Source organism: Xenopus laevis, chromosome 5S (assembly GCF_017654675.1).
Source record: "Xenopus laevis strain J_2021 chromosome 5S, Xenopus_laevis_v10.1, whole genome shotgun sequence".
NCBI classification, from domain to species: Eukaryota; Metazoa; Chordata; class Amphibia; order Anura; family Pipidae; genus Xenopus; species Xenopus laevis.
In genome coordinates this window covers 29,415,847-29,443,533 of record NC_054380.1, presented here as the reverse complement: position 1 = coordinate 29,443,533, position 27,687 = coordinate 29,415,847, and the positions used below count along the sequence as shown (strand labels likewise).

Sequence of the window (27,687 nt, the reverse complement as noted above, 5' to 3'; positions counted from 1 at the left end):
CAGGGACACCTTGGGGTGGAACGATACAGAAATAGATACAGCACCAAAGAGCACCAACGTTGAAAATAGTGAAGGCTGTGGCCTGATTATAACTGTGCTATAGTTAATGTTCTTGTTATTATGTAAACTTATCAAGCTTTCTTCTGCCGTGGAAAACAATATTGCTGCCCCTATTGAATAAATACAGGTACTGTGACCTGTTATCCAGACTGCTCGGGACCTGGGATTTTCCGGATAATGGGTCTGCTAAAAAAATCAGGATTGTTTTGCCTCCAATAAGGAATAATTGTATCTTGGGATCAATGTACTGTTTTATTATTACAGAGAAAAACGAAATCATTTTAAAAATGTTGAATTGTACGAAAAAATGGAGTCTTTGGGGGATGGCCATCCAGTAATTCAGAGCTTTCTTAATAACAGATCCCATACATATATATATATATAGAAAGAATGCTCACAGCACTTACTGTACATGATTAACTGTCTACTTTCTATAAAAGTAAAACAAATCGCCAAAATGAAAACAGTGACAACAGAAATGCTAATGGAAAAAGATGGGATTTTGGGAGTTGTAGCTCAGCCCCAGTTAGAAGACCTGTGGGTGCCAATGACTCCCCTAATCTTTGTTAATCCAGTGAGTCAAAACAGTTCACACTGAAGTCTTGTTTCTCAAAGTCTTAAACCAATGGTATAGTGAGAGATACTTCTGAAAGGGGCTATTCCACATTTTAAAATTGAATAGTGAGAGATCAGTCAAATTCTCAATTGCTAGCACTGTTTTTCCCTATGTTCTGAACACCAACATTACACATTATTTTCATTGTATATATCTGTATAGAACAATAGCAAATTGGGTGAATACTGTTGGAATTTTTAATTTGGACTTCACTATAATTGGCCACTTACTTGGAATGCCCCTTCAAAACAGTTTTTCTTACTGCACCTTTTACAAGCTTGCAAACCAAGTAGTACTGGAAAGAAAAAGAAATACTGGCAATTAATGGCAGGCTCTACTAAGGGTTATCGTGTATTAAAATGAATGTTACACATTTGCATTTTACTCCAAGACTAAGCAGCCCAAGGGATCCTTCAGGTTCTCCAGGTTTTTTCCTGGTGTCGCTCCAGCCCAGTTTGATCCTGTTCACGTTTCTTGTTAAAGTTAGGAATTACTTCAATACTTAAAATTTTTTGCATTAGTATAAATGCAACTTTTAATGACATTGATTTTTAAACACGTGAATAAAAATGTTATGACTTGGGAAAAGTAATCAATACCTTTGTAGAGAAACCCATATTTTTTAAATTCATCTCCAACTATTGAGCACATCTTTATTACTTCCCTTTGGCCTTCAGCCCAGTAAGTCATGTTAGCGCAAATACCTTAATGAATTGTTTTGCCTTGGCTCTGGGAATGGCATTCTGAATCCAGTGAATGTAGGTAACAAGTATGCCAGAGGCAGATTCAATTGGGTACATGTTGTACAGGATCTATTATCCTTGCTTGGGACTTGGGTTTTTTTTGGATAAGGGATTTTTCTGTAATTTGGATCACCATTAAATCTGCTAAAAATGATTTAAACGTCAATTAAACCCAACTGTTTTGCTACCAATATGTATTCATGCAGCTATTAAGTACAAGATACTGTTTATAAAAAAAAGGAAATCATTTTTGAAAACTAGAATTATTTGCTTAAAATTAACTGGGGGGAATTCACTAAAGGACTAATTTTTGCCAGCAAACACTCTGCTACACTTTGCACCACTACCCCAGGGGTAAATTAGTTACCGGTACGCTAATTCACTAAAATGCAACGTTGCGTCTCTGTAGCGAACGCTAGTGAAGTTCTGCTTGCTTTAATTCGTCAGCACTTCGCTAGTGTTTAATTCTGCCTAGCAGAACTTTGTTTTACTATTACGCTTAGGTCAATTTGAATATGGCGGGTACATGTATTTTGTATAGACGTCTTTATTAGAGAAGTTGGTGCCAATGCTTGAAGTGGCCACTTATTATTACAAATGTCCATGGAAGCAAAATAAAGACAAACGAGGTCCTCTAATGCCCCAGACATGAGCCAACCCTAAAACAAATGTGGCATTCCCCACAAATTGTGTAAACAAAAAATATTAAACACACAATTGTTAACACAAAACACTTAATACTTATAAAATGAAAAGACGCCAGTGTTTTTTAGAACTTTTATGACTTTTCGGAATACAGGATATGATGTCACTGACATAAGATTGAGGAGGATGTAGCTTCATCTTATTAGTTCACCAGATCTAAGGTGGTGAAGGAAACTCTGGCGAAAGAGGTGATGTAACTGTTCTGTAAAATTTGCACTTTAGTGAATTTGCCGAGTAACAATTGTTCGCCCAATCGAAAACGCACCTGGCGATGAATCTGCTCTAGTGACAGTCTCTTTCGCTAGCGAATTGTCGTCTATGCCTGTTAGTATATTGGCAATGTCCCTTAGAATTAGATTTCTGGCAAACTTCCCCCTTTAGTAAATCTGCCCCAATGGCCTTCTCATAATTTTGGGCTTTCTGAACAATGGGTTTCCAGATAAGGGATCTCATACCTGCACTGTTATTTTCTACTGAGTGTGGGAAATTTATGGGTGGTGGCCCACCGTGACTACAGTGTAATCTACCAAAATCCAAACTCTAGCAAACAGTGGATCTGTTCAACACTCTTTTCCATATGTTTATCCCACAAGGGGTTGACTGTGCCTGAACTGAAGAGTTTCTGCAGCAGTTTAGGTAACCCAAGCTAAGTAATTGGCCACCCTGTTTCAGTGTGAGATTAGCACAAGGTGGTATTAGCAGCCCTCTCGTGTCTCTGAGGCAGCTACTGTCATAGACAGTGCCCTGCAACTGCCATATCTCCCACACCAAGCAATCAAACTGTATGTGATATATATATATATCCTCACTATGTCTTTCACACAGCCCCCTCTCCATGTGCTGGCCCCAATATGCAGCTCTTTTTCTAAATATTTATGGAAAAGCTAACTTTAAATTTACCACTGGGCTTAATATTAATCTAGGCCATATCATTCTTCTGATCACTGTTAACTACTGGAAAACATTCACCTTCTCTGTTTTTAGTAATAATAATATATAGGTAGGTAAATATTTGGACACTAAAATGGAATGTTTCTCCAGATCATTGATTTAGTGTTCTTCTATGTATGTTGGAGGGAATTTCCTTGTTTATAAAATTCCTTTCAGTGTTAGTGTAACATATGTCTTTGCTTTAAGCAGATCTTCTTTATATAACTACATTTGCCTTGGTGAGTGCTATAATAAAATGTGGGGACCATCTGTCAGACATTGTCTCATCTCAGTTGGAAGCAGTTCTTCTGTTTAATGCAGGTACATACATACAAGTATGCTTTTCAGAATATGTATATGTAAAGAGTAGAAACTTTATTTACCCTAAGCCCAAAATCACAACTGGTTTAAATGTCCCCCTAATGATTTAATTCTGTATTGCCACATTGCAGCAATAAACAATCCATATAGTGTCCTATTTAACAATGCTATCACAATTCTACATTTCTAACGTAATGTATTTTTTCTTTAGTAACTTTTAAGGGGTTGTTCATTTTCCAATTTTTTTCAGTTCAGTTGGTTTCAGATAGTTGACCAGAACTATCTATTTGTTTTCCTAATATTAAATAGTACATTTTTCACCTTCTGAAGCAGCTCTGGGAAGGGAGGTCGCCGACTCTTTAACTGTTTTAAATTGATACATTTTGTTGACACATATCTTTGTCCCTGCTTAGCAGAATCCCTGAGTTTTGTTAAAGGCAGCTGTTAGACTTGATACAATAGTTGCTAATATTCCACAGATACTGCTGAGAAATGTATCAACTAAATGTAACAAATTATATCATTTCAGAATGATCCTAGATCATTGAGCTGCCAGTCTGAGACATTAGAGACAGGAACATTAAACTTAAATTTTGGGAAAACGGTAAAAAATAAAAGACAGAAAGCAGTTGAAAAAAGTCTTTGTTTATAGTGAACAAGCTGAAAACAACTGAATTGAAAAAGAGTGTTTAGAAGATGAACAACCCTTTTAAGGCAGGTTGCTGGAAATTATGGAAAACCCCCATTTTGAGATAGGAGATGTGATACCTAAACTGGCTTCTGAAAATCAATGCAACTTCACAAAAAATAAGCTCTTTAGTTACTAAGGATGTACTGAATCCACTATCTTGGATTCGGCCGAACCTCCGAATCCTTCGCAAAAGATTCGGGCTAAATACCGAACCGAATCTGAATCCTAATTTGCATATGCAAAAAACATTTTTTACTTCCTTGTTTTGTGACAAAAAGTCACGTGGTTTCCCTCCCTGCCCCTAATTTGTATACGCAAATTAGGATTCAAATTCGGTATGGCTGGGCAGAAGGATTCAGCCGGATCCGAATCCTGCTGAAAAAGGCCGAATCCTGAAACGAATCCTGGATTCAGTGCATTCCTATCAGTTACTGACTTTTGTCCCACACATGGCACTAAAACTAGCCATTCAGTATAAGATCTACTCGTTTGGCGACCCTTATTATTGATCTTCCACCAGTATGTCCATAGATATGTCCACCTTGAAGTGGGCAATATTGGGATGAGCCGATCATTTGGCCCATGCTGCTATGCCGGCCATCAGATCAAGAAACACATCAACATACAGGTCTGATCCAACGGGAAAGACAAAGCTGCCTGATTGATATCTGTCTAATTTTAGGCTTGATTTCGGTCATGTAGCCCCCGTAGATGGGCAGATAAGTTTGCTATGTATGACCACCTTAAAGGAGAACTTAACTCTAAAAACGAATATGGATATAAATGGCATATTGTATATATTGAACAAACTGAACCAGCATAAAGGTTCTATATCTCTATAGTAGTAATAATTCGAGTCTTGAGGGTTGTCACAGGAGTTTTCCATCTTGGATTTTATTAGTAGTGCCTACAACCTGCACTTGCTCAGTGAGATTTGAGCAACTCCAGATAAGCTCTGCTTAGGGGTTACCTTATATCATAAATCAGTCAGAGGTGAGGTAATAGTGGCAACATTTTCTCTGACTTCTTTCTATGTTCGGTGTTGTGGCCAATAAATTATTATATTATGAAATCAATGATGGGTATTTTATAACCGCATCCTTAATATGCCACCATCTGTTTACTGTTATACATTACTAAGTTCTATGCATTTTATTTGACAGCTGTCTTGGAGGGGGGATATAGGGCATAAAAGGAGGTACTTTAATAGTTAGGGATCTCAATATATGCTGTTAATGCGGCCAACTGCAGTGGTGGAGCAGAAATGTTCCTTTTAAGGGATACCCCCCCATTTGCTGACATGGACATATGGCAGAAGAGACCATTCCATGGCAACATGACATCACAGACGCTTTATAAACTAAGCTTTTCAGGGATTGCAAAAATTCAGGGAAAGCTAGGAAGTGAATTGGGTCTAATCAGCACTTAAGACTTTAGTAGAATTAAATAGTGGTTTCCTCCATATGTGTTTTGCTTTTGATTCATCCAGTTTATTTAGCTTATAGCGCTGCCCATGAGCATAGTATGTGAGAAGAATGTTTAATGTATATTTATATTGACGACTGTTTCTGATTGGCCCCAGACCTACAGTTCAAGGAGTAATGATATGTGGCAGGCACTGACTAATACCACTTTAATAAAATAAAAGAATCCTTTACTGTAAAAACATTTCAGATACAAAATTAGCCTTAGCAATAACGGTTTAGCCTGAAATCCATGTGCAGTGCTCTATAGCACACGTGCATGTGTATGTAGTTACCTGCAGGCTATTACACTTTATTTGACTTTATTGCTGGTATCCCTGTATGAGCTGTGAACCCCTCAGCCACATATCTGCACAGCACAAATTACTTATAGGCATTTTAGTAATAAGAAAATATAATCTCAGACGAATTTGCAACAGGTTGTTAAGCCTGTCATTGTGAATCCATGGAAATACTATGACGCTGAAAAGGATAAAATGAACAGCAGTAATTGGTATATTTCCCGTCAGGACTAATTACATCTAACAGGAAAGAATTCATTTTTTATGTGAAACCTCACAGCGAAGATGCAATACGGTTCCATGAGTTGTTTGGCAAGACTGCCGCTCCAGAGAAACACACTGCACAAATATGTATTAATAGTCCATGCTCTGCTCTTGAAGGTGGGGGAGATACAGGGCTGTGGGGGTTTATAATTCAGCTTGTAGCTCTCAGTTAGCCATTCAGCTGCAGACTCTTTGCCTAACACCATCTTGTCTTAGGGTGGCTATACATGGACCGATATAAGATGCCGGCAGACCAAGTCTGACCAAGGTGAACTGCCCCTTTAATTTTTTCAAAACCACCTCCTACTTGCTGGTAAGTTTATCAAAAGTAGTCAGTGGAGCCAATGGTAAGTCAATGGGGCTATAAAATGGCATCCAGCATCAGGACTTACTTCAACAGTGCTGTTGAAGCATAAATAAATTATCATTATAAATAAATCATCATTGTTAATGCATGTTATTGCATAGATTAGGGATTATGTTTTCTTTTTTTTTTAATTTTTATTTTTATTGAGTTTTAATAAAGCAAGAAAAAATACAGAAAGGAAAGAAAAAACAGTTCCACAAAAAGTTGCATATTCAGATCAGTAAGGCATTATGTAAACATAATTCAGCTGGCAATGTTATTCATAGATCAAATAAACAAATAATATTCACAGTTTCCAGCAGAATACTTTGTCTCAAATATTACTTAGCAGAGGAATTGGTGGGATTATGTTTTCACAGAATTTCACAGGTTTTTATTCAGGTCTTTGTAGCGTTTGGTTTTTTTTTTCATGTTTTAGAAACTGGACTAAGAAGACAGGTTAAAAAATGTTAAAGATGCTCATGTTCTCAATATTAGGGAAAAGTAACCATCCTCTAGTCAATATTAATATTCACGATACATTCTACAAGTTAAAAATGTCTTTCAAGTATTCCTTTTCAATTAATTATGCAAAACTCGCCTGTCACACACTCAAGGCACAAACCGTGTTCCTTATTTTAATGATGAGTTATAATCACTGAGATCCACATAGTTTAGGGAATAAAAAATGCCCATAATTAAACCCGGTCAACTTGACCTGGAGTTTTCCAGCTAAGGGATCTTAAAGTAATTTGGATCTCTATACACTAAAAAGTATTCTCAAAAAATATTTAATTGTTAAATAAACCCAATTGGCCAGTTTGGCCTCCACTAAGGATTAATTATAAGTTAGTTGGGATCAAGTTTATTATTACAGAGCAAAATGGAAATACATTTTAAAAATGTGCATTATTTGATTAAAATGGAGTCTGTGGGAGTTGGCCTTCCTGTAATTCTGGAAAACAGGTTTCCGGATAACAGATCCCCAACTTGTACCTATAAATACTGCTGAACCAACAGAGAGAGTAAGTCTTTAGGGCAGATTTACTAAAGGGCAAAGTGGCCTTCGCTAGAGATAATCCGCAGGGACATCGCCAATTTACTAACAGGCGTTGAGGATAATTCGCTACGAAAGAGCTCAGCCCAGGCAAATTTTCGCATTGGCGAACAATTGTTACTCCGCTAATTCATCAAAGTGCGAATTTTCCACTCCGTTAACCTTTTCACCAGAGCTTCCTTCGCCACCTGAGACCTGGCGAACTGATAAGATGAAGCTACATATATATATATACTGTATGTGTATATATATATGGTTCTTAAACAGTGAAAAGTAGCTTTGTAGATAGTAAATGCTTTGTCCCTGCTTTGAATTTATGTATATATACATCTTTTATCACCTTCTCCTTAAATGGAAGCCTTTGCTTGCTGTTCAGCTTGATTGATATCTGTAAACGTTATACAGTAAATGTTCCTCCAGTGCAGGGGTGTCCAAACTACGGCCCGCGGGCCAAATGCGGCCCGATATCCATTTTTAATTGGCCCGCAGCGTGCAAAACTCCCTCCCCCCTCTCAGCATCCATAAAAAAAAAAGTTTCCTACCACGGCGTCATTGAGGGGCGGAACCTACAGTGCTTCACAGAAGCTACAGAAGCTTGTCCTAAACTCCGCCCTCCCCTCCCCGTGACTGGAGTTTAGTGTAGTGCGGGGAGGGAGGGGGAGCCAGTAAACAAACTGAAAGCATGGCTCCAACTGCTGCCTAACCTGGCCTGGATTTCCTGCATGTTCTCATGAACTGTGAGTAAAACTGTTCGGTGCTTGGCTTGGGGGAGGGTGGATTTAGTGAGGCTGCAGTCGGGCAAGGGAGTCAGTTACAGATCGAGTGTGTGAGTTACTGTGTGTGTATATCTGTCTGTATGTGTTTCACTGTGTGTGTGTCACTGTATGTATGTGTTTCACTGTGTGTGTGTGTGTGTCACTGTATGTTTGTGTGTCTGTCTGTATGTGTCACTTTGTGTGTGTGTGTGTCACTGTATGTATGTGTGTGTGTGTATCTGTCTGTATGTGTGTGTGTGTCTGTGTGTGTTACTATATGTATGTGTTTCACTGTGTGTGTGTGTGTGTCACTGTATGTTTGTGTGTCTGTCTGTATGTGTCACTGTGTGTGTGTGTGTATGTCATTGTGTGTGTGTGTGTCACTGTATGTGTGTGTGTGTGTGTATCTGTCTGTATGTGTGTGTGTGTCTGTTACTATATGTATGTGTTTCACTGTGTGTGTGTCCCTGTATGTGTGTGTGTGTGTATCTGTATGTGTGTCACTGTGTGTGTGTGTGTATCTGTCTGTGTGTTTGTATGTCTGCGTTACTTATTTAAAATTTGTAAAATGAACATGGTAATCAGGGGGTGTGGCCATAAAATGGGCATGTCCACAGTGAGTGGCCCGGCTGTTTGTATATTTTACCGCATATGGCCCTTGGTGAAAAAAGTTTGGACACCCCTGCTCCAGTGTATAATTTTAGTATAAACACTTAACAAGTCCTTTTCCTCAGCAGGTGTTTTTAAACAGTTCTGCTCTTTGGGAACATTTGGGAGGCTGAGCACTTATTTAAGCAGATTCTGTCAATGAGAGCATGTAGATAAGTGTGGTGTACAAATCTATCTTTAGTTAATTGGGATATTCATACAGTCTACTAAAAAATCATGTAAACATTAAATAAACCCAATAGGCTGGTTTTGCTTCCAATAAGGAATCATTATATCTTAGTTGGGATCAAGTACAAGGTACTGTTTTATTATTACAGAGAAAAAGGAAATCATTTTCAAAAATTTGGATTATTTCGATACAATGGAATCTATGGGACAGGGCCTTTCCATAATTCTGAATGTTCTGGATAACAGGTTTCTGGATAACGAACCCCATACCTGTATTGGTGTATGTCATGACCTGGATGAATGAAGACCTTATAGACAAGTACTATTGCAAACTGTAAGGATTGTTCACATTTTTGATTGTGCCTGATTAGGTTTGAGTCAACTCCACACTCCCAGCCTATTCCTTGATTCCTTCAGACCCAATAGAATTGTTTTGTCTTTAATAAGGATAAGTGATATCTTAGTTTCAATCAAGTACAAGGTATTGTTTTATTATAACAGAGAAAAAGGAAATAATTTTTAAAGAATATAAAGTATTCGATTAAAAGGAGTCTAAGGGAGACGGCCTTATAATTCCGTACTTTCTGTATAGTGGGTTTCTGGATCCCATACCTGTACATCATAGTTGTATAAAAGTAAAAATTTCTTTTGTAGTCACATTTTAAATTAACCCAAACATTTATACAGTGTATGGTTTCTATGTACAGGGTGAGTTAATGCAATATTTTGCAGACCCAATGCTGCCCCAAGCACTTACCTGGAGCACACTTATTGGAACAAACCAGATCCCAAATGTACTCTCTACATTTTCCCACTAGAAAACTGGAAATTCCTCATTCATTCCTGTTCGCCAAATGATCTTTGCACATCATGGGAAAGATTCTTTGGTTCACGGCAGAATAATAACAAAATCAAACAGATTTGAAGATACAGACAATGGGGCATCCAACTACCACTATGCTAATTTTCAAATTCGCTACCACTTCGCTAATTCACTAAAATGCAAAGTTGTGTCTTAGCTGCCGACCACTGGCGAATTTTCGCAAGCGTTACTTCGGCTGGGCAAGCATTTCATATCGAATTTTCTCTATCGCTCATTTCTGTCTAACAAAACTTTTGCTAGCACTCTTGCGATTAGGCTACGGTACTTTGAATAGGGCGGGTACCTAAAAGTCATATGGACGTCTTTATTAGTAATGTTGGTGCAAATGCTTGAAGTGGCCACTTATTATTACACATGTCCAATGAGCCATAATAAAAACAAAAGAGATCCTCTATTGTCCTACACATGATCCCACCCTTAAATAAATGTGGCCTGCCCCTCAAATTGGTTTCAAAAATTATTGTTGAAAAGTCGCCAGCGTTTTTTACAACTTTAGTGAATTTCCGGCATACAGGATATGATGTCACTGACATACGTGTAAGATTGATAAGATGTAGCTCTGTTTTATCAATTCGCCTGGTCTGAGGTGGCGAAGTAAACTCTGGCGTAAGAGGTAATGTTCAGCAAAATTTGCATTTTACAGTAACGGCTGTTCGCAAGATGAAAAGTAGTCTGGCAATAGGGTGCTAACAAACGATAGCAACGATCTCGTTCGCCAGCGAATTGACCTCTACGCCAGTTAGTGATTTGGCGATGTCCCTGCGGATGGGATTTCTGATGAATTGTTGCTAGCGACGACCACTTCGCTCCTTTAGTGAATCTGCCCTAATGATTGTTCTGGTGCTATGCTTGGATTGTTTTCAAACCTGCCCAATGGCAAATGCACCAACAATCCATGGTGCAAACATATTACTCAAGATTGTCTGCCTGTTATAAAATGTCTGAAAATCACAGAAACCTTCAGGTGCACAGAACAAAAGAAACAGCTTCCAGAAAGATCCAAATTGACTCTCCCCAAACCCCTGTGTTATTTCTCCTTCTCTCTGTATAGAATAATGTTCAGGTATAAAGGGAAGGATTAATGCAGCAGAGGTTATAGCTATTTACTGGAGGAACCTTTCATGTCATCCAAGCTTTTAAGCAATGTTTTAAAATCCAAAACCACCAGGAGAAACAAATGGAAACTAATTTATGAAACATTACTTTGGAGGCAAACACACTTCCATTCATATAGACGTATTGATTGTGTGTTCCTAGATCGTTTTGTTTGCTGCGGTCTTGCTGCTGCATTCAGTTAAGGCAATGCATTAGGTAGAATTGATGCTGCCTGTGCTGCTAGAAAGATTTTCAATATCGCGACAAAGAGGTTGCTTCCCATTGAATATATAGTAAATGATTGTATCTGTTGAGGTTTCTCATGTGTGTGTATATATATATATATATATATATATATATATATATATATATATATATATATATCTGTGTATGTATGTTTTTCCCTGGGAAATCCTTGTGTAAAAGGAGGTTATTCATCACACTCGGCTGATCTCAACAGGGTGCAAAAATAATTGGAATGAATAGAGCTGTCATTTCATGTGTGTTTCCAAATCTCTTTGAAATGTTGTGGGTATCTGTCAATGGTTGTGGCTGGCTGAAATCCTGTTCTGCAAATTCTAATGAATAGCATGGCAAAGGAAATAGTTTTCTTGTAAATCCATGCATTTTATTCTTGCCAGTCTACCGGACTAATACAGGTTAACAGAAAATGAAACCTCCTTTAAATGTATTCTGTACCTGGCTTCAAAACTTTGTAGTCTTAACTGTTTTAATAATGAATCTGAAAACAGCATTCTATAGACTTTCTGCATACTGCATCTAAAAGAATGTTGTATTTATCCAACCTTAAAGCACCCTAAAATAGGAGTATGTCTTTATAAAAAGCACCTTGTAGCACGATAGTGCCTTATTTGGAATAATGCTTATAACATTAAAAGGAAGTGTTCAGTGTAAAAAATAAAAATTAGGTAAATAGATAAACTGTGTAAAAATAAAAATTGTCTTCAATATAAAAATGTAATCTATAAAGGCTTGGATGTCTAAACATAATAGCCAGAACACTACTTCCTGCTTTGCAGCTTTCTGATTAGGGTTACCACCTGTCGGATTTGACCTGGACAGCCCGGTTTTTGGAAGGGTTGTCTGGGTGAAAAATTCCTGTCTGGATTTGCAAATTAGGCAATCAGGACAGTACATTGAAGTTAATGACATGGCGATCAGCCAATCGCTGATTGCCACATCATCAGTCCCGTCCCTGGCAGCTTTAACCCCTCCCCCAACATCACCAACCCCCCTAACGTAATCCGCCCCGAGCCTGTTTTCCCCGAATTGAAAAGGTGGCAAACTTATCTCTGATTGGTTACCAGTAGTCAGTGACTTGAGAGGGGGGGCAAATGTGTTTTCCAGAAACCAACGTTCCCTCTAATTCCTTCTTGGCTCTGTGTGCCCAAAAATTATTTTGTGTGAACATTTTAAACAAAATTTTGTGTTTTCACACAAAATTCTTTGTGAGCACCACATTGGCCTCAACATTTTTCTGTGTGCTCACAAGCGCAAACCATGGAGGGAACATTGCCAAAAACCCATTAGCAAGAAAGCTCTGAACTACAGAAAGGCTGTGTCCCAGAGACTTAATTTTGATCCAAATCATTTTTTTAAAACTTTTTTCCTTTTAATCTGTGATAATAAAACAGTACCTTGTACTTGATCCAACTAAGATATAATTAATCCTTATTGGAAGCAAAACCAGCCTATTGTGTTTATTTAATGTTTACTTGATTTTATAGTAGACTTAAGCTGGCTATAGATGTAAAGATTTTTAAAAGATCTGATTGTCATCGTGAGACCACGATTATCTCGAAACGATTGTACGATCGTATGAATTGTCCATCAACTAAAAAGACGATTTCAGGCAATATTGCCAGGAAAACAAAGGGGAGCTGCCTGCTTGGCCCTGCAAACATAGATAGATTGCACTGGGACCGATAAAGATTTTTTAACCTGGCCGAACAATTTTCTGACAGATGTTGGCCGAAAAATCGTAAGATGTACGATCGTTCGAATCCCACTAACCACACGATAATTTCAAAGGATTGGTCGGACTTTGTGTCCATGGGGACCTTTAAAGGGATACTGTCATGGGAAAAATTTTTTTTTTCAAAATGAATCAGTTAATAGTGCTGCTCCAGCAGAATTCTGCACTGAAATCCATTTTTCAAAAGAGCAAACAGATTTTTTTATATTCAATTTTGAAATCTGACATGGGGCTAGACATATTGTCAATTTCCCAGCTGCCCCAAGTCATGTGACTTGTGCTCTGATAAACTTCAATCACTCTTTACTGCTGTACTGCAAGTTGGAGTGATATTACCCCCCTCCCTTTTTCCCTCCAGCAGCCAAACAACAGAACAATGGGAAGGTAACCAGATAGCAGCTCCCTAACACAAGATAACAGCTGCCTGGTAGATCTAAGAACAACACTCAATAGAAAAACCCATGTCCCACTGAGACACATTCAGTTACATTGAGAAGGAAAAACAGCAGCCTGCCAGAAAGCATTTCTCTCTTAAAGTGCAGGCACAAGTCACATGACCAGGGGCAGCTGGGAAATGACAAAATGTCTAGCCCCATGTCAGATTTCAAAATTGAATATAAAAAAATCTGTTTGCTCTTTTGAGAAATGGATTTCAGTGCAGAATTCTGCTGGAGCAGCACTATTAACTGATTCATTTTGAAAAAAAAATTTTTCCCCATGACAGTATCCCTTTAAGGTATGAACACCCAAATTACAGAAAGATACCAGGTCCCAAGCATTCTAGAGCAGTAGATACTGGCACCCAAGCTCATTGTACAGTGTAAGGTACTAGGCTAATGGCACATAAAGCACATTATACAGCAAGATGTTTCCAAGCAAAAAGGTCATTTGCTTCTGAAAAAGGACTTTCTGAGAAACCTGTGGAATAATTGACCTAGGTCACTGTACAAAATATACAGGTATGAAGGTGTCCTTCTACTTGTACTGAGAAGCTAATTATAAACATGTCTTACTGGTTATTCCACATGTTTCCACATGTTTTTTTTTTTTGTAAGGCACTTGTGGAGATAACTAAAAATACTGCCTGGAAAGAAGATGAATGAACGTGGTGATATATTGACATTTAATAAGTGAGCGCCACAGAAGCATTGTCCTTCAGAAGTCCCTCTGAAATACCATTCTCTTATATTCCCCCTCAAGGAAGAGATACCAATTAGGTTATCATGTTCTACGATGCACTTGAGTTCCGTCGTTTCCGCAAAGATTGCCTGAGATGTGCTTAATTAGAAGCAACTTCTTTGACTTTTATGACCTGAATATAATTTGAATATTAAAATTTTAGAAGATTCACAGACAACAGATCTCATGCGAGCGATGGACTGGACTGTTTAATGAGATAAACTGAACGGTAATTTATTATGGAATTATAATTAATTAACTTCAAAATAATCTGGCAGTACATCAGGTGGGCAGTAGTTATATACAGCTTGCTGCTAAAAATGGGGGTTATACTTTTTGCATAAACATCTCATGTGCACAAAGGTTAAATATGACTCATAGGTTATAATATTGTGACCTTAATAAAAAATAAATATAAGGGTTTAGTCTACCTATGGGTAGTAATATGACAATATTTAGAAACAGAACATTCAGTGACTTGATGGAGAGCCCATGGCAACAATTATACTGGGTCAAGAAGAAATTTCAGAGTTCTCAGGTTCCCAGGGAGCCTTTTGTTTGTCCTATAATATATCTCCTTAAAGGGATTCTGTCATGATTTTTATGATTTCACTGTTTACACTGCAAATAATTCACTCTACAATATAAAATGTAATTCCTGAACCAGCAAGTGTATTTTTTCAAGTTGTAATATTGGTGTGTAGGCAGCCATCTCAGGTCATTTTGGCTGGTCATGTGCTTTCAGAAAGATCCAGCACTTTAGGATGGAACTACTTTCTGGCAGGCTGTTGTTTCCCCTGCTCAATGTAACTGAATGTGTTGCAGCTGGACCTGGATTTTACTATTGATTAACTATTGTTCTTAAACCTACTAGGCAACTGTTATCTTGTGTAAAGGAGCTGCTATATGGTTACCTTCCCATTGTTCAGTTGATAGGCTGCTGGGGGGGGGAAGGGGGATGATATCACACCAACTTGCAGTACAGCAGTAAAGAGTGACAGAAGTTTATCAGAGCACAAGTTACATCGCTGGGGGCAGCTGAGAAACTGACAATATGTCTAGCCCCATGTCAGATTTCGACTTTAAATAGAAAAAAATCTGCAGTATCCCATTAACCTCCCTTTTGCCTCAGATCTATCTTGGAAATCTTTCCTAGAGAAACCAGTGCAGTTTTTATTCATGGGTGAGGCCTGCAGAAGTAATATTTGCTATTTGATAAACACAATGCTAAAAAATAACTACTGAAAGAGATTGCAGTGGATGATAAACAGAAGTGCACTGCTATAATCATCTTTTATTTATGTTAAAAACCTCCATAGCATCAGGATTATTCACTTCTGGCCCTCTAGACTGAGTCCAGACTAAGGTGGCCATACATGGAGAGATCCGCTCATTTGGCGATGTCGCCAAACGAGCGGATCTCCCTCCGATATGGCCACCTCAAGGTGGGCAATATCGGGCTGATCCAATCGTGGGCCCTAGGCGGTCGGATCGCGGGACCGCATCAACAAATAGATGCGGCCGCGATCCAACAGGATTTTTTGTCCCATCCGAACGAGATGTGGCCGACTTTCGGCCAGATCTCAATCGGTGAAGCCCGTCGGGGGTCCCCATACACGGGCCAATAATCTGCCGACACGGTCTGTCGGCAGCTTTTATCGGCCCATGTATGGCCACCTGTATGGCAAGTCTATTAAAATTAGAGTTTTGAATCCAAGAAAATCATGACATGAATCACAAATTTTAATATTTCTCAATGAGTGTTTTAAGTAGTGGAACTTTTGAGATTTACCAATTTAAAAAACCTCATTCCTGTAAAGTGAATTATTAAACTGACTTCTGCAGTTAAGGGCACTGCTCTTCTTTCCATGACGACAAATGATGTCTATAAGATATAATTTCTGCATTGATAAATCCCTAGTGCAAGCTATGAAAGAAAGCTATTTTGGGAATTACAGCAGTGTTATTTGCTTCCACTTATGCATGTCCTACTTCCCACTGCAAAGAGCCATCCAAATCAAAGGCAGAAATAATCTGCCTAGGACATTCAATATGCTTTGCTGCCAGAGAGAAAAGCAATCAGTGTGTTGGAGTGTTCAGCAACTCATCAGACTGAGCCACACAGAGCAGGCAAGCTCACTACTAAAATGTGAACGCTGCTTAAAATTAATCCTACAATAATATAAAAGCAAGTTGATTTACAAAATACTGATTAAACGATGTTAACGTGTTTAATGTGATCCCCAATGTAAAATAATAAAAAGAGGTTTTTAATAGCATTAAGCTAGCAGAATGTTTGAAAGCTTAGAGAGTATTAATTTGCTATGAGAGTAGATAGCTGTGCTGGTCAGGATTTAATTTATATAGTGTGGAATCATGGGGAATCAGGTCCAGACTGAGAATTAAAATAGGCCATGGCATTTCAAGTACATAGAGGCCCAAACAGCCCCAACCAGCCTACTAAATAGTGACTTTCTATGGCACCTTATAGCAGCCCCTCTGGCATTTGCCAGAACCCACAGATTGCCAGTCCGGGCCTGTGGGGAATAACAATATATATACTGTATATCCGTATATACTGTATAAAATAATATATACAATGTGTTCAAGAACTTTTGTTTCCTAAAAAGTGGCTAAACTCTAACTAATGTTGTGTAGCTTACATTTACCATAAAGATGTGTTTTCTAACACACAACATTATTTAGTAAAATTAATGTATTTGTCCAAGGTCACAAATAGTTGATACCGTCATCAGAATGCTCTCAGTACACCAATTGTATAAATATAAATACAGTCCAGCTTCAACTTAAAGGGGTGGTTCACCTTTAAGTTAACTTTTTTTAACAATTCTAAGCACCTTTTCAGTTATTCAGATTTTTTTTATAGTTTTTAATGATTTGCCTTTACCTTATGACTCTTTAAAGCTTTCTTTCTAGAAAACAAATGCCCTTTCTGTAATCTGGATCTCCATACCTTAAGTCTACTAGAAAATCATGTAAACATTAAATATATTGAGTAGGCTGGTTTTGCTTCCAATAAGGATTAATTATATCTTAGTTGGATCAAGTACAAGCTACTGTTTTATTATTACAGAGAAAAAGGAATCAAAAAATCATTTTTAAAAATTTGGATTATGTGGATAAAATAGATGGCCTTTCCGTAATTCAGATCTTCCTAGAAAATGGTTTTCCAGATAATGAATTCCATACCTGTACTAGAACTTCCATTCTGCAATGGAAACATACTCCATTAGTAAGCAGTGTGTTGTTATCTTAGGTACTAAACTCAAGGTACTTTGTAGTTGGTTATGGGAAATGTAAATGCCTTTTCACTAACATAGCAATCCTAAAACTAGATTTTAATGCCAAAAAATGTTTGGTAAATAAATTATACTTCTGATTGTAAAATGATTAGAACCAATTCTTGTACTTGAACATAGTCTTTGCTAGGTCAGCCAGTTAAAGCAAAATATACCCTTTCTATGATGAAAGCTTATATCCCTTGTATTTTATTTTTATAAGCCAGTAGTAATAGTAGAGAGTGTTTCCTTAAGGATGGATATAGGTATAGGATCTGTTATCCAGCTCATGGCCTGGGGTTTTCCAGATAAGGGGTCTTTCCTTAATTTGAATTACCATACCCTAAGTCTGCTAAAAATGATTTATTAACATTAAATAAACCAAATAGGATTGATTTGCCACCAATATGGATTTGCACAGCTACGTTAGGTTCTAGTACAAGAAAGGACATTGTTAAAAACTTCCATAGACTTCCATAATTCAGCAAAAAGGGAAAGTTGTGCTCACCACTAAATTTTAAACATTATGCGATGGCACAATGAGGCTGTGACCACAAAATTCAGAGGTCTCTGCACTCAACCAATTATCAATATATTAAGGACAGAACAGGGATTGTTTGTCCTTATATTGCAATATATTTAAACTGGCCAACTAGGCTTCAGTTCCGTCTCACCATGGGGAAATCCCAGTTCTACCCCTACATGTGGCATTACATACTGGTGATATATATACATATATATATATATATATATATATATATATATATATATATATATATATATATATATATATATATATATATATATATAGATATATATATATATCTATATATATATAGATATATATATATATATATATATATACAGTAGGTATAGGTAGGAACAAAGCAAAGGAAGTTGCTGTAATGGACTTTTATTCGAACTCAGAAATATATAGATCTTTCTTGTTTTTTCCTTATTTGTTTATCGCATCTCTGCGTTATATGTACTGTATATTAGTGATAAGAAGAAAGAAGACAATCTAGAGCAAAATATGTAGCTGGAAATGCACTTATTTCACACTCTTTTAGTGTCTCTTTTTTTTCAAAGCCTTCATCACTGAAATTAGTAGTAATTACTGCTGCGGAATGCCACCAAAGGGACGGAGTCAAAAAGTGAAATGATTTTAATGAGATTTCATGCATGATTCATATATTTTCTAAAATGTAAATTTTGTCATTAATCTTTTGAAGACGAATGCCAGGAACAGTGTTCGGCTAATTTGCTGCTAACTTAACATGTGCAGATGATCAATTAACATTGCTTTTTAAACTGGACACTTTTTAGGTACTAGGCGGCTTAGGTTTCTTCTAAATATGTTATATGCTGTTGAGTAGGGGTGATCCCATCACTTACTACTGATTCCCTACATACCCAAGGAAATTGCAGGTACAGATATGGGACTTGTTATTCAGAATGCTTGGGACCTTTGGTTTTTTGGATAATGGATCTTTCTGTAATTTAGATACCTTAAGTCTACTAGAAAATCATGTAAACATTAAATAAACCCAATAGGCTGTTTTTTCTTCCAATAAGGATTAATTATATCTTAGTTTGGATCAAGTACAAGGTACTGTTTTATAATTACAGAGAAAAAGGGAATCACTTTTAAAAGTTTCCGGATAACGGTTCCGCTGTTCTGTGGTGCATCTTTTATGTGGCCGACACATATACATAGACAAGCAGTATCCTATGTTTTTTGCCAGTATGTCATTTACAGACATCTCTCATGTGGTGCACTTCTGTGTATTCAGCCTCATCATGGTAGCACATCATTTACCAGTACCAGTTATTCAACTGTAAGTATTGGTACTCATCAATAAAATAATGAACTGATTGATGAATCTGTGTCCTTATAGTTAGTGTGGGAACACAGCCATATTACTCAAAGGGACCTGTTTTCTTTAGGGGGCACATTCATCAAGGGTCGAATTTCGAATTTGAAAAACTTCAAATTCAAAAAGACCAACCGAAATTTAAGCAAAGTTTTTTTTTTTGCCCGAATAGGTCCATTTTTGATTGAATAGGTCTGTTTTCGATTGAATTTGAATCATACGAATCAAAGTTTTTCCAAAGTCCTTTTTCAAAGTCCACCAATTGACTCCAAATAGCTTCGGGGTATGCCCCCGAAAGTTGTAACCTGTTTGGCTTGGCATTAAACACGGGTAACAACCCTTGAGCAGATTTCGTGTGCTGGATTCATTCTATTTACTTACCATTTTTTGGAGGTGCCTTCCTCCTATGTTCCATGCACCGTGAACGTGAAAAGAGGGAACAGGTGTGCATCTGCATTTTGTTTGACTCCAAATAGCCCCATAGGCTAAACATCAATATGGCAGGTTTTAGATGGTGAATGGTTAAAGTCTAAATTTTAAAGATATAGTACATGATAATTTTCTTAAAGGTGCAGCAGCGGCTTTTTGCCGCCCCTGGAAACCTCTCTTGCGCTGTCACCTGAGGCGAGCGCCTCAGCTCGCCTGATTGGCGGAGCGCCCCTGTAAATAGGTTGAGTTCAAGATCATTTATAGAGTACACAGAGGAGGAATGCTGGGCAGATGACAAAATTGCAAAGGTGGAGTAGAATTTCAATTTCACATAGGTCCATACTCTAAGGGACAGACTTATTAAGGGTCGAATTCTTCTGCTCGCTGAAAGAATCCTGGGCCGATGAAGTTTCACCTAATAGGAGCACCGGTTTCAGGTAAGTACATGCGATCACTTGGGGTTGCATAACTTTTGGCACCCCCAAGGAAAGATACCTTTCCTTCTCCTTTAAAGCACTTATTGTACTTTGTGGATAATCTGGACACATCTGAGATACAGTAAATCAAAGTCCCTGCTTCGTTCCATGGTAAGTGGCCTTTCAGTCTAAATGAGAGAAAGTGAACAAGCCATGACTCATTGTAAGAATCAGACGGGAGAGGACGAAACAGCTGCTCTCAGACTTCTTATATTTAGTCCAAGCCTGGCTGCTTTATTACTTGTTCTGTGCTGAGCAGAAATTCAAAGGAAACTGTATATTGAAGAGGCATTTGTCATAGCCCTTAGTGTTTAAAGTGCCACTTTACACTTTGTTCTATTGAAAACAATTGTCAATATTAGGAATGCACCAAATCCACTATTTTGGTTTCGGCTTAACCCCCGAATCCTTCGCGAAAGATTTGCCGAATACCGAATCGAATCTAAACCCTAATTTGCATATGCAAATTTGGGGTGGGAATGGGAAAACATTTTTTACTTCCATGTTTTGTGACAAAAAGGCACGCAATTTCCCTACCCGCTCCTAATTTGCATATGCATATGCAAATTAGGATTCTGATTCGGTTTGGCCGGGCAGAAGGAATCCGTATCCTGCTAAAAAAAGGCTGAATCCTGGCCGAATCCTGAACCGAATCCTGGATTTTGTGCATCCCTAGTCAATATGTTGTTGCTTAGTGTTCACTTACTTCTCTTCAAAGTTTTGCTCCTGTCTACCCTGCCTTACCTACCCACAACTCTTAACAACTTTTGCAGTTTTTTTTAAGTTTGCAGTTTATGCATGAGCACCAGGTGCTATGCGGGTTATTTATCAAAGGTCGAATTTCAAACTTTTTACTCTAATAAATTGGAAAGTACTCACAGCTCAAATGGAAGGTTATTTGTAGAAAACTTGAACGTCTAATATTCGATCTAATAGTCCCGACCCTAAAATTCAAATCATATTTGAATCGAGTTTTCCTCTGATGTCTGGAAGGCAATTAACATATTCAAATGGTTCAACGGACCTCTGCCATTGACTTGTAAATTAATTTGGCTGGTGGTAAATATTCAAATTAGAACTGTTTCCATGGTCGAAGTGTGATAAATCTCACATTCAAATTTATATTCGAGTTGGTGCTTTTAAATTCGAATTCACTAAAGGTGAATAACGTCTTCAATTTTCTTGTGAACCCAGAAACAGTTTAGCGACCAATTCCGATAGTGGATGAAAAGTTGCAAATTTTATTTTTTGATGGCATAGTCCGTTTTTTGCCGCTTGCGCACATTCAAGGAAATTTAGCATCAGTTTCCGCGAATTCACACCTGGCGAATAAATTCGCCCATCACTATTCACAATGCAACAACAGACTCATTTTACATTGCAAAATGCAAATTTTTAGTCTCATTTGTGCAAACTTTTATTACATTTCTCCCAAGAAAGTGGGGGGGGGGTTGGTTGTAGGGGGATGGTGAAAAGAAGAGGAACTGAAATAAATTTGAAGTTAGAATTGTTCCATGAAATTGGTTTTTTTATAGTACCGATAATAACATCAATATTGCAGAACATTTACATGGCCCCGTTTACTTTCATCCATGTAAACAAGCACATGGAAATGAATGAAAAACAAACCAGCCGGTTCAGGCATGCAAGATTGATTTGAATCTCTTGGTTTAGAGGAACCTCACTATGGGGTTTTTTTTTTATTAACGGCCGAATTTATCTCATATTCATATATCATATTTTCCTCTCAAAATCTGACTATTGGAGACAAAATCCGAAACAATCAGATTTTTGGCCAAAACTCATCGCTGACCATGATTTTGAAATGGGATATACCATTGACTTTTTTTTTGACTTTTAAACATGCAGTACACCAATGTGATCTTGTATCTTTAAAGTGGTTGCAGGCTCGGACTGGCAAGACCCCCTCTCTCCATATTGTGATTCCACAAAAAAATGTTGGTGCCGCACAGTGATGCCTATGCATGCTCGCCGAGTAGCGCCAAGCGCGCCTTCATGTGTGCGCGCCGAGCAGAGCCTCACAGTAGAGGGTGGGCGGGGAGGCCCTGGGCCTCCCCAGTCCGACCCTGAGTGGTGGGCACCTTTTAGTTAACTTTTACTTTGTTTAGTATGTTCTTCATACTCTTTCTAGCTTTCAAATGGGGGTCACTGACCCCATCTAAAAAAAAATGCTCTGTAAGGCTACATATTTATTATTGATACTTTTTATTACTCCTCTTTCTGTTCAGACCCTCCCCTATTCATATGCATGGTTGGCAAGGTAATTTGGTTCCTAGCCACTGAAACTGCAAACTGGAAAGCTGCTGAATAAAACGCTAAATAACTCAAAAAACCACAAATGATAAAAAATTAAAACCAATTGCAAATTCTCAGAATATCCCTCTCTATATCATACTAAAAGGTAACTCAAAGTGATCAAATGAATGTAATTTTAAATGAGATACAGGTATAATGCAGCAACAAAACGTAGACAAATGGTACCCCTGCTTTTGTCCCCTTGAAACTGTCATGGGTGTAAGACAGCAGATTGTATCACTCTTAGTTGAGCAATATAAAAACGAATGCTGCTCTGCACGGTCATCAAACAAGGTGCTACTCTATCAGCAATGCTCTTTGTTCTGATGCTGATGTTGCCATGGGAACAGTGATGTCATCGTCATGCCATGAATCCCCGTCATCATCGTTTACAATGTAGAATCCATATGGAGGAACATTTATAGGAGGTCAATCAGGTATTGTTTATGAGGGTTAATAATATGAAAGAAAGTCCAGAAATATAAGTAATAAACAACCTTCATCCCTGTACTCCATAATTTCATGCATTGACGAAGGCTGAACTATAATAAGCTTTTGCCCTTGCCACATCCTTACGCAAAAACCATTTTCCAGATTCATAATTAGCAAAAGACGTGGTGCAAGGCAATTATAGGTAGCAAAGGACAACTGTCATAAACGTGTCTTGCAGGCAGCCTGTGGCGATACAATTGCTTGCATGCACGTAACATGATCAGCAGTGCAGAACAGGCAAAAGGAAGTTGATTTACATCAGTATTTGCTGTTAACTCCTGATGTTGCCAAGGGGATTCTGTGTTAAACCTAAATGTTTTCAATGATACGAACTGCAGATCCAAAGGCATACGGTGAAATGAGAGTAAAGGTCAAACGAGTGCAGGAGATATCCGTTCTGTGCCTAACAGCATGCCAGTGTAATTTTTAGGCTATAACAGGCACAGAGCTGTAACAATGGATAGCAAATACTGACCCTTTATAGTTTTGGAAAATATAAGAAACAACAGGGACGTTTTTTTGCAAATGAAAATACAAATGGCAACACAGGGTCATTATCGCGAAAATGAAAATGTAATATATGCTTCAGCATACCGAAATAAAAGAAAATTCTAAATACAATCAGTTAAAAATTCTGTACCGTTTCAAGTTTTTATTCACTATTCCTCTCTCAGCATCTTTATCTGAGCATTTTGAGCAAGGACAGGACTATGTACAATGCAGGGGCTTAAAAAGGCTCTGCAAGCCTGAGTTACTGTGTTACTGTGTTTTTTGATGGATTGAAGAAGAAGGAGGGTCTTTTCCGGGGTCCTTCAACCTCTTTCTTGCCAATGTCAATGAGTATAGATGTGCTAACAAGTGCACATTAATAAGACATTAATAAGACATACATGCAGGATCCTCAAATCCAGACCCTGCTTACATGGTGTGTTCTTGCACATTTGTTTGGGTGAAAGGGATTTAGAGCAACTACTACATAAACCACAATGACGCTTCTGAAACAACCAAAGTGCGTCATACAGTGTCAATTAGTGCTCAAAATAGCATCTAGTTTCTGCTTATTGCAAGGAAATACTTAATTTTTGTATAATTAGTGCAATTCCATGAAATTAGTTGGACATCTAGTAAAAACTTTTGTAATGCAAAGTAAAGTTCAGGTGCAGGAATGAAAGCAGAAGAATTTATAGTTATATCATTTCATTTCATATTTTTATATGCACTTCTTATAAAACCTTATGTTATTGTACCAGGACCTGATATTTAGCTTATTTTTATTAACAGTGAGTGGGAAAGAAGGTATGGAAAGGGAGAAGGAGCAATATAGTATGTAGGTATCTGTTTTTTCTGGGAAGGGGAAAGGAATCCCAGTTAGGCTCCTTTGGTTCCATTCAGTGGATTGGGAGTTTTGGTGCTGTGAGCCTCATGCAGAAGCAGTGTCGGACTAGGACACCAGGGGCCCACTCAAAAACCTTAGACCAGGGGCCCACCATAAAACCTTAGCCCAGGGGCCCACTCTCAGTACTATTATTCTTCATCTCCTCAATCAACCTCTATTCTCCTAGTCTGTTTTCTTTACATACTATAATCTATTATTCCATCTATTTAGCCTCTTTGTTCTCATAGAAATAGGGAATGGCCATGAAATGGGCCAAAAGTTTAGCAGCATGAGGGCCCACTGACACCTTGGCCCACCGGGAGTTTTCCTGGTATCCCTGTGGCCCAGTCCGACACTGTGCAGAAGACCACAAGGGGGACATTAGGCAACCCCAGTGTATGAGCCCAACTAACCAGGAATAGTCCCTATAGTAGCTGTAAACTGCTGTAAAGACTGGATCTTGAAGGTCTTGAAGCAAAATATAGCCTAAAGGTGGCCATACACAGGCCGATAAAAGCTGCCGACAGACCGTGTCGGCAGCTTATTGGCCCGTGTATGGGGCCCCCCGACGGGCTTCACCGATCGAGATCTGGAAGTCAGCCAGATCTCGATCGGATGGGACAAAAAATCCCGTCGGATCGCGGCCGCATCTATTCGTTGATGTAGTCCCGCGATCCCACCGCCCGTTTAGGCACTGTTAGGATCCGATCGTTGGGCCCTAGGGCCCACGATCGGATCAGCCCGATATTGCCCACCTCTAGGTGGGCATATCGGAGGGAGATCCGCTCATTTGTATGGGCACCTTAAGGTCAGGGCTTTAACCCACTACAGGTATATTTTCCCTATAGCTATGTAGCGCTGTATCCCAGAAGCTACTTTCACTCCACCGCAGGCCTGATATACTGGCATAGAAAATTCAGCAACGTTTTAGTGGAATGAAAAATAATTGCTGTGTTTTAAAACCCTAGGGTACCCCTGTATTTTTGTTTGCAGGCAGTTTTCTATTTTCCTGCTGCTGCAGACTTTCCTAGGCTGTAATTGCAAAGTTCTGGCCATCCGGAAATGCACAGGTTTCCTAAACGCAGAACTGAAATGTTAACACTTGAGAAGTTCTGAGAAAGTCACTTAGTCAAACATAATGGGACTCTCAAGGTGAAATTCCCCCAAGGCTAAACCACTTTTCCCTGAAGATAAAGTCTATCAACAAAAGAAAAAACAGATAAAGTGCTAAAAATATACTTTAAAAAAAGCCCCTGTAAAACATCATCATCATCATTTATTTATATAGCGCTGTCAAGATACGCAGTGCTTTAAACATACATTAACGTTATTGCAAAACAAAGCAAACTGTGACAAATTTGCTAAATATAGAAGGATCGTGTAACACTTGAATCTAATAAATGTTTAAAATCATAATAAGCACGGAAGTCGTGGGAATAAAGAGATATGGGTTTATAAGCTGCGGACCTTGTGCCCCCTGCTTTTTTTGTTTTTTATTCATGGTTGATCTTATTCTTATTATATTTGAGTTATACAGGCATAGGATCCTTTTTCCAGAAACCTGTTATCCAGAAAGCTCCAAATTACAGGAAGACCATCTCTCAGACTCTATTTTAATCAAATCATTACATTTTTTTTAATTATCTCCTTTTTCTCTGTAAATAAAACACTACCTTATACTTCATCCCAACTAGATATAACTAATCCTTATTAGAGGCAAACCTAAAGGTATGGAGATCCAATTACAGAAAGGTCCCTTATACCAAAAACCTCAGGTCCAGAGCATTCTGGATAACGGTCCAGTGCACTTCCCTTCAGTTGGTACCTCCTCTAGAATTTGTTTCTTTGTGGAGAAGATGAGTGGCAGCTTGATAAAAGGTTGGGTGAAAGAGAGAATCTGCAGGACACAAACATGAGTATGTTCTACCCGACCCTAACCCACCCTCCCTCCACACGCGCCCACCTCCCCGCGACTTCTGGGTTCCTTTTTTAGACCCTATAGGTCCTTTTGTATAGCATCAAGAGTGCTATTACAATTTTGTATATAACTGGTATTGAACCCCTTCAAGATTATCAAAAAATTACCCTGGAGTTTTGAATTCCTGTTGGAGATGTGACAAGGACATAGGAGATATGATCCATATTTGGTGGACATGTGAGAAAATACAGAGATTTTGGCTTAATGTGAGATCTTTGATCACAGAGATAACACAACAAAATATCCCACAGTCTCCGGAAGCTATGCTGCTGAATCAAAAATGTAGAATTTCTGACTTTCCAAATACTAAATGCTTGTAGAATTTTGATTGCTAGAAATTGGAAAAAACAAGAATTTTTTAGTATTACCCAAGTACAAAAAGAGGTGACCAACAATTTAGAATACGAGAAAGCAGTAACGAGAAGTTTAAGGGGGACAAAATTTGATTTGGAAGCTCACAAACTTTGTATGTCTAAGTTCAATATCTAGTTTCTATACAGTTTATATGTATTGTATGAATTGTAACTGCCCTGAGAGACATACAGATATAATACAAGTTACACTACCTTTTCTTTTTTTTGTTTTTATTCGTTTTGTTTGTTTGTTTAATTGTGTGCATATTATCTTGGTTAAATCAATGAGTTTACCTGCATTGATTTAAACCATTATATACGAATATTGGGGCAAATTTACTAAAGGGCGAAGTGGCTAATGCTAGCGAAAATTTGCCAGTGTGACGTAATTTCGTTACTTCACCGATTTACTAATGGGTGCTGGCATAAATACGCTAGTGAAGTGGACCTACTCTAGCGCTACTTCGCACCCTTACGCCAGGCGAAGTTGCGCTATGCCGAAGGGACCTACCTACGTTAATTCACTAACTTGCGCATTTTACTGAACGTTACCTCTTGCACCAGACTTGCCTTCACCACCTCAGACCAGGCGAAGTGCAATAGAGTAGATAGGGATTTCTTCAAAAAAAGTTGACATGTCCCAAAAAACGCTGGCGTCTTTTCCTTTTTTAAGGGTGATAGGCTGAAAAAGATCGTAAATGTTTTTTGGGGTACCCTCCTTCCCCCCTACATTTCCTAACATATGGCACCTAAACTATACAGTGGGCACATGTGTAGGGCAAAATAACAACTCTATTTTATTTTATAAAGCTTTCCCAGGCTTGTGTAGTATAATGTATTTGCTGCTACATA

The 27,687-nt window shown here is 38.2% G+C and overlaps 1 protein-coding gene across 2 annotated transcripts in view; it reads left to right on the top strand.

Annotated features, from left to right (window-relative positions):
* LOC108717769 (sodium/potassium/calcium exchanger 3) overlaps positions 1–27,687 on the top strand; it is a 184,530-nt gene that overhangs the window by 74,743 nt on the left and 82,100 nt on the right. Inside the window, exon 1 of one of the 2 annotated variants that reach the window (XM_041564354.1) lies at positions 7,934–8,235. The exons of the other annotated variant lie outside the window; for it this stretch is intronic. Within the exon in view, the coding sequence (XP_041420288.1) occupies positions 8,229–8,235 (7 nt within the window). The 5' untranslated portion in view covers positions 7,934–8,228. Of the gene's footprint in view, positions 1–7,933; positions 8,236–27,687 lie in introns of those variants that run through there. 2 annotated transcript variants of the gene reach the window in all.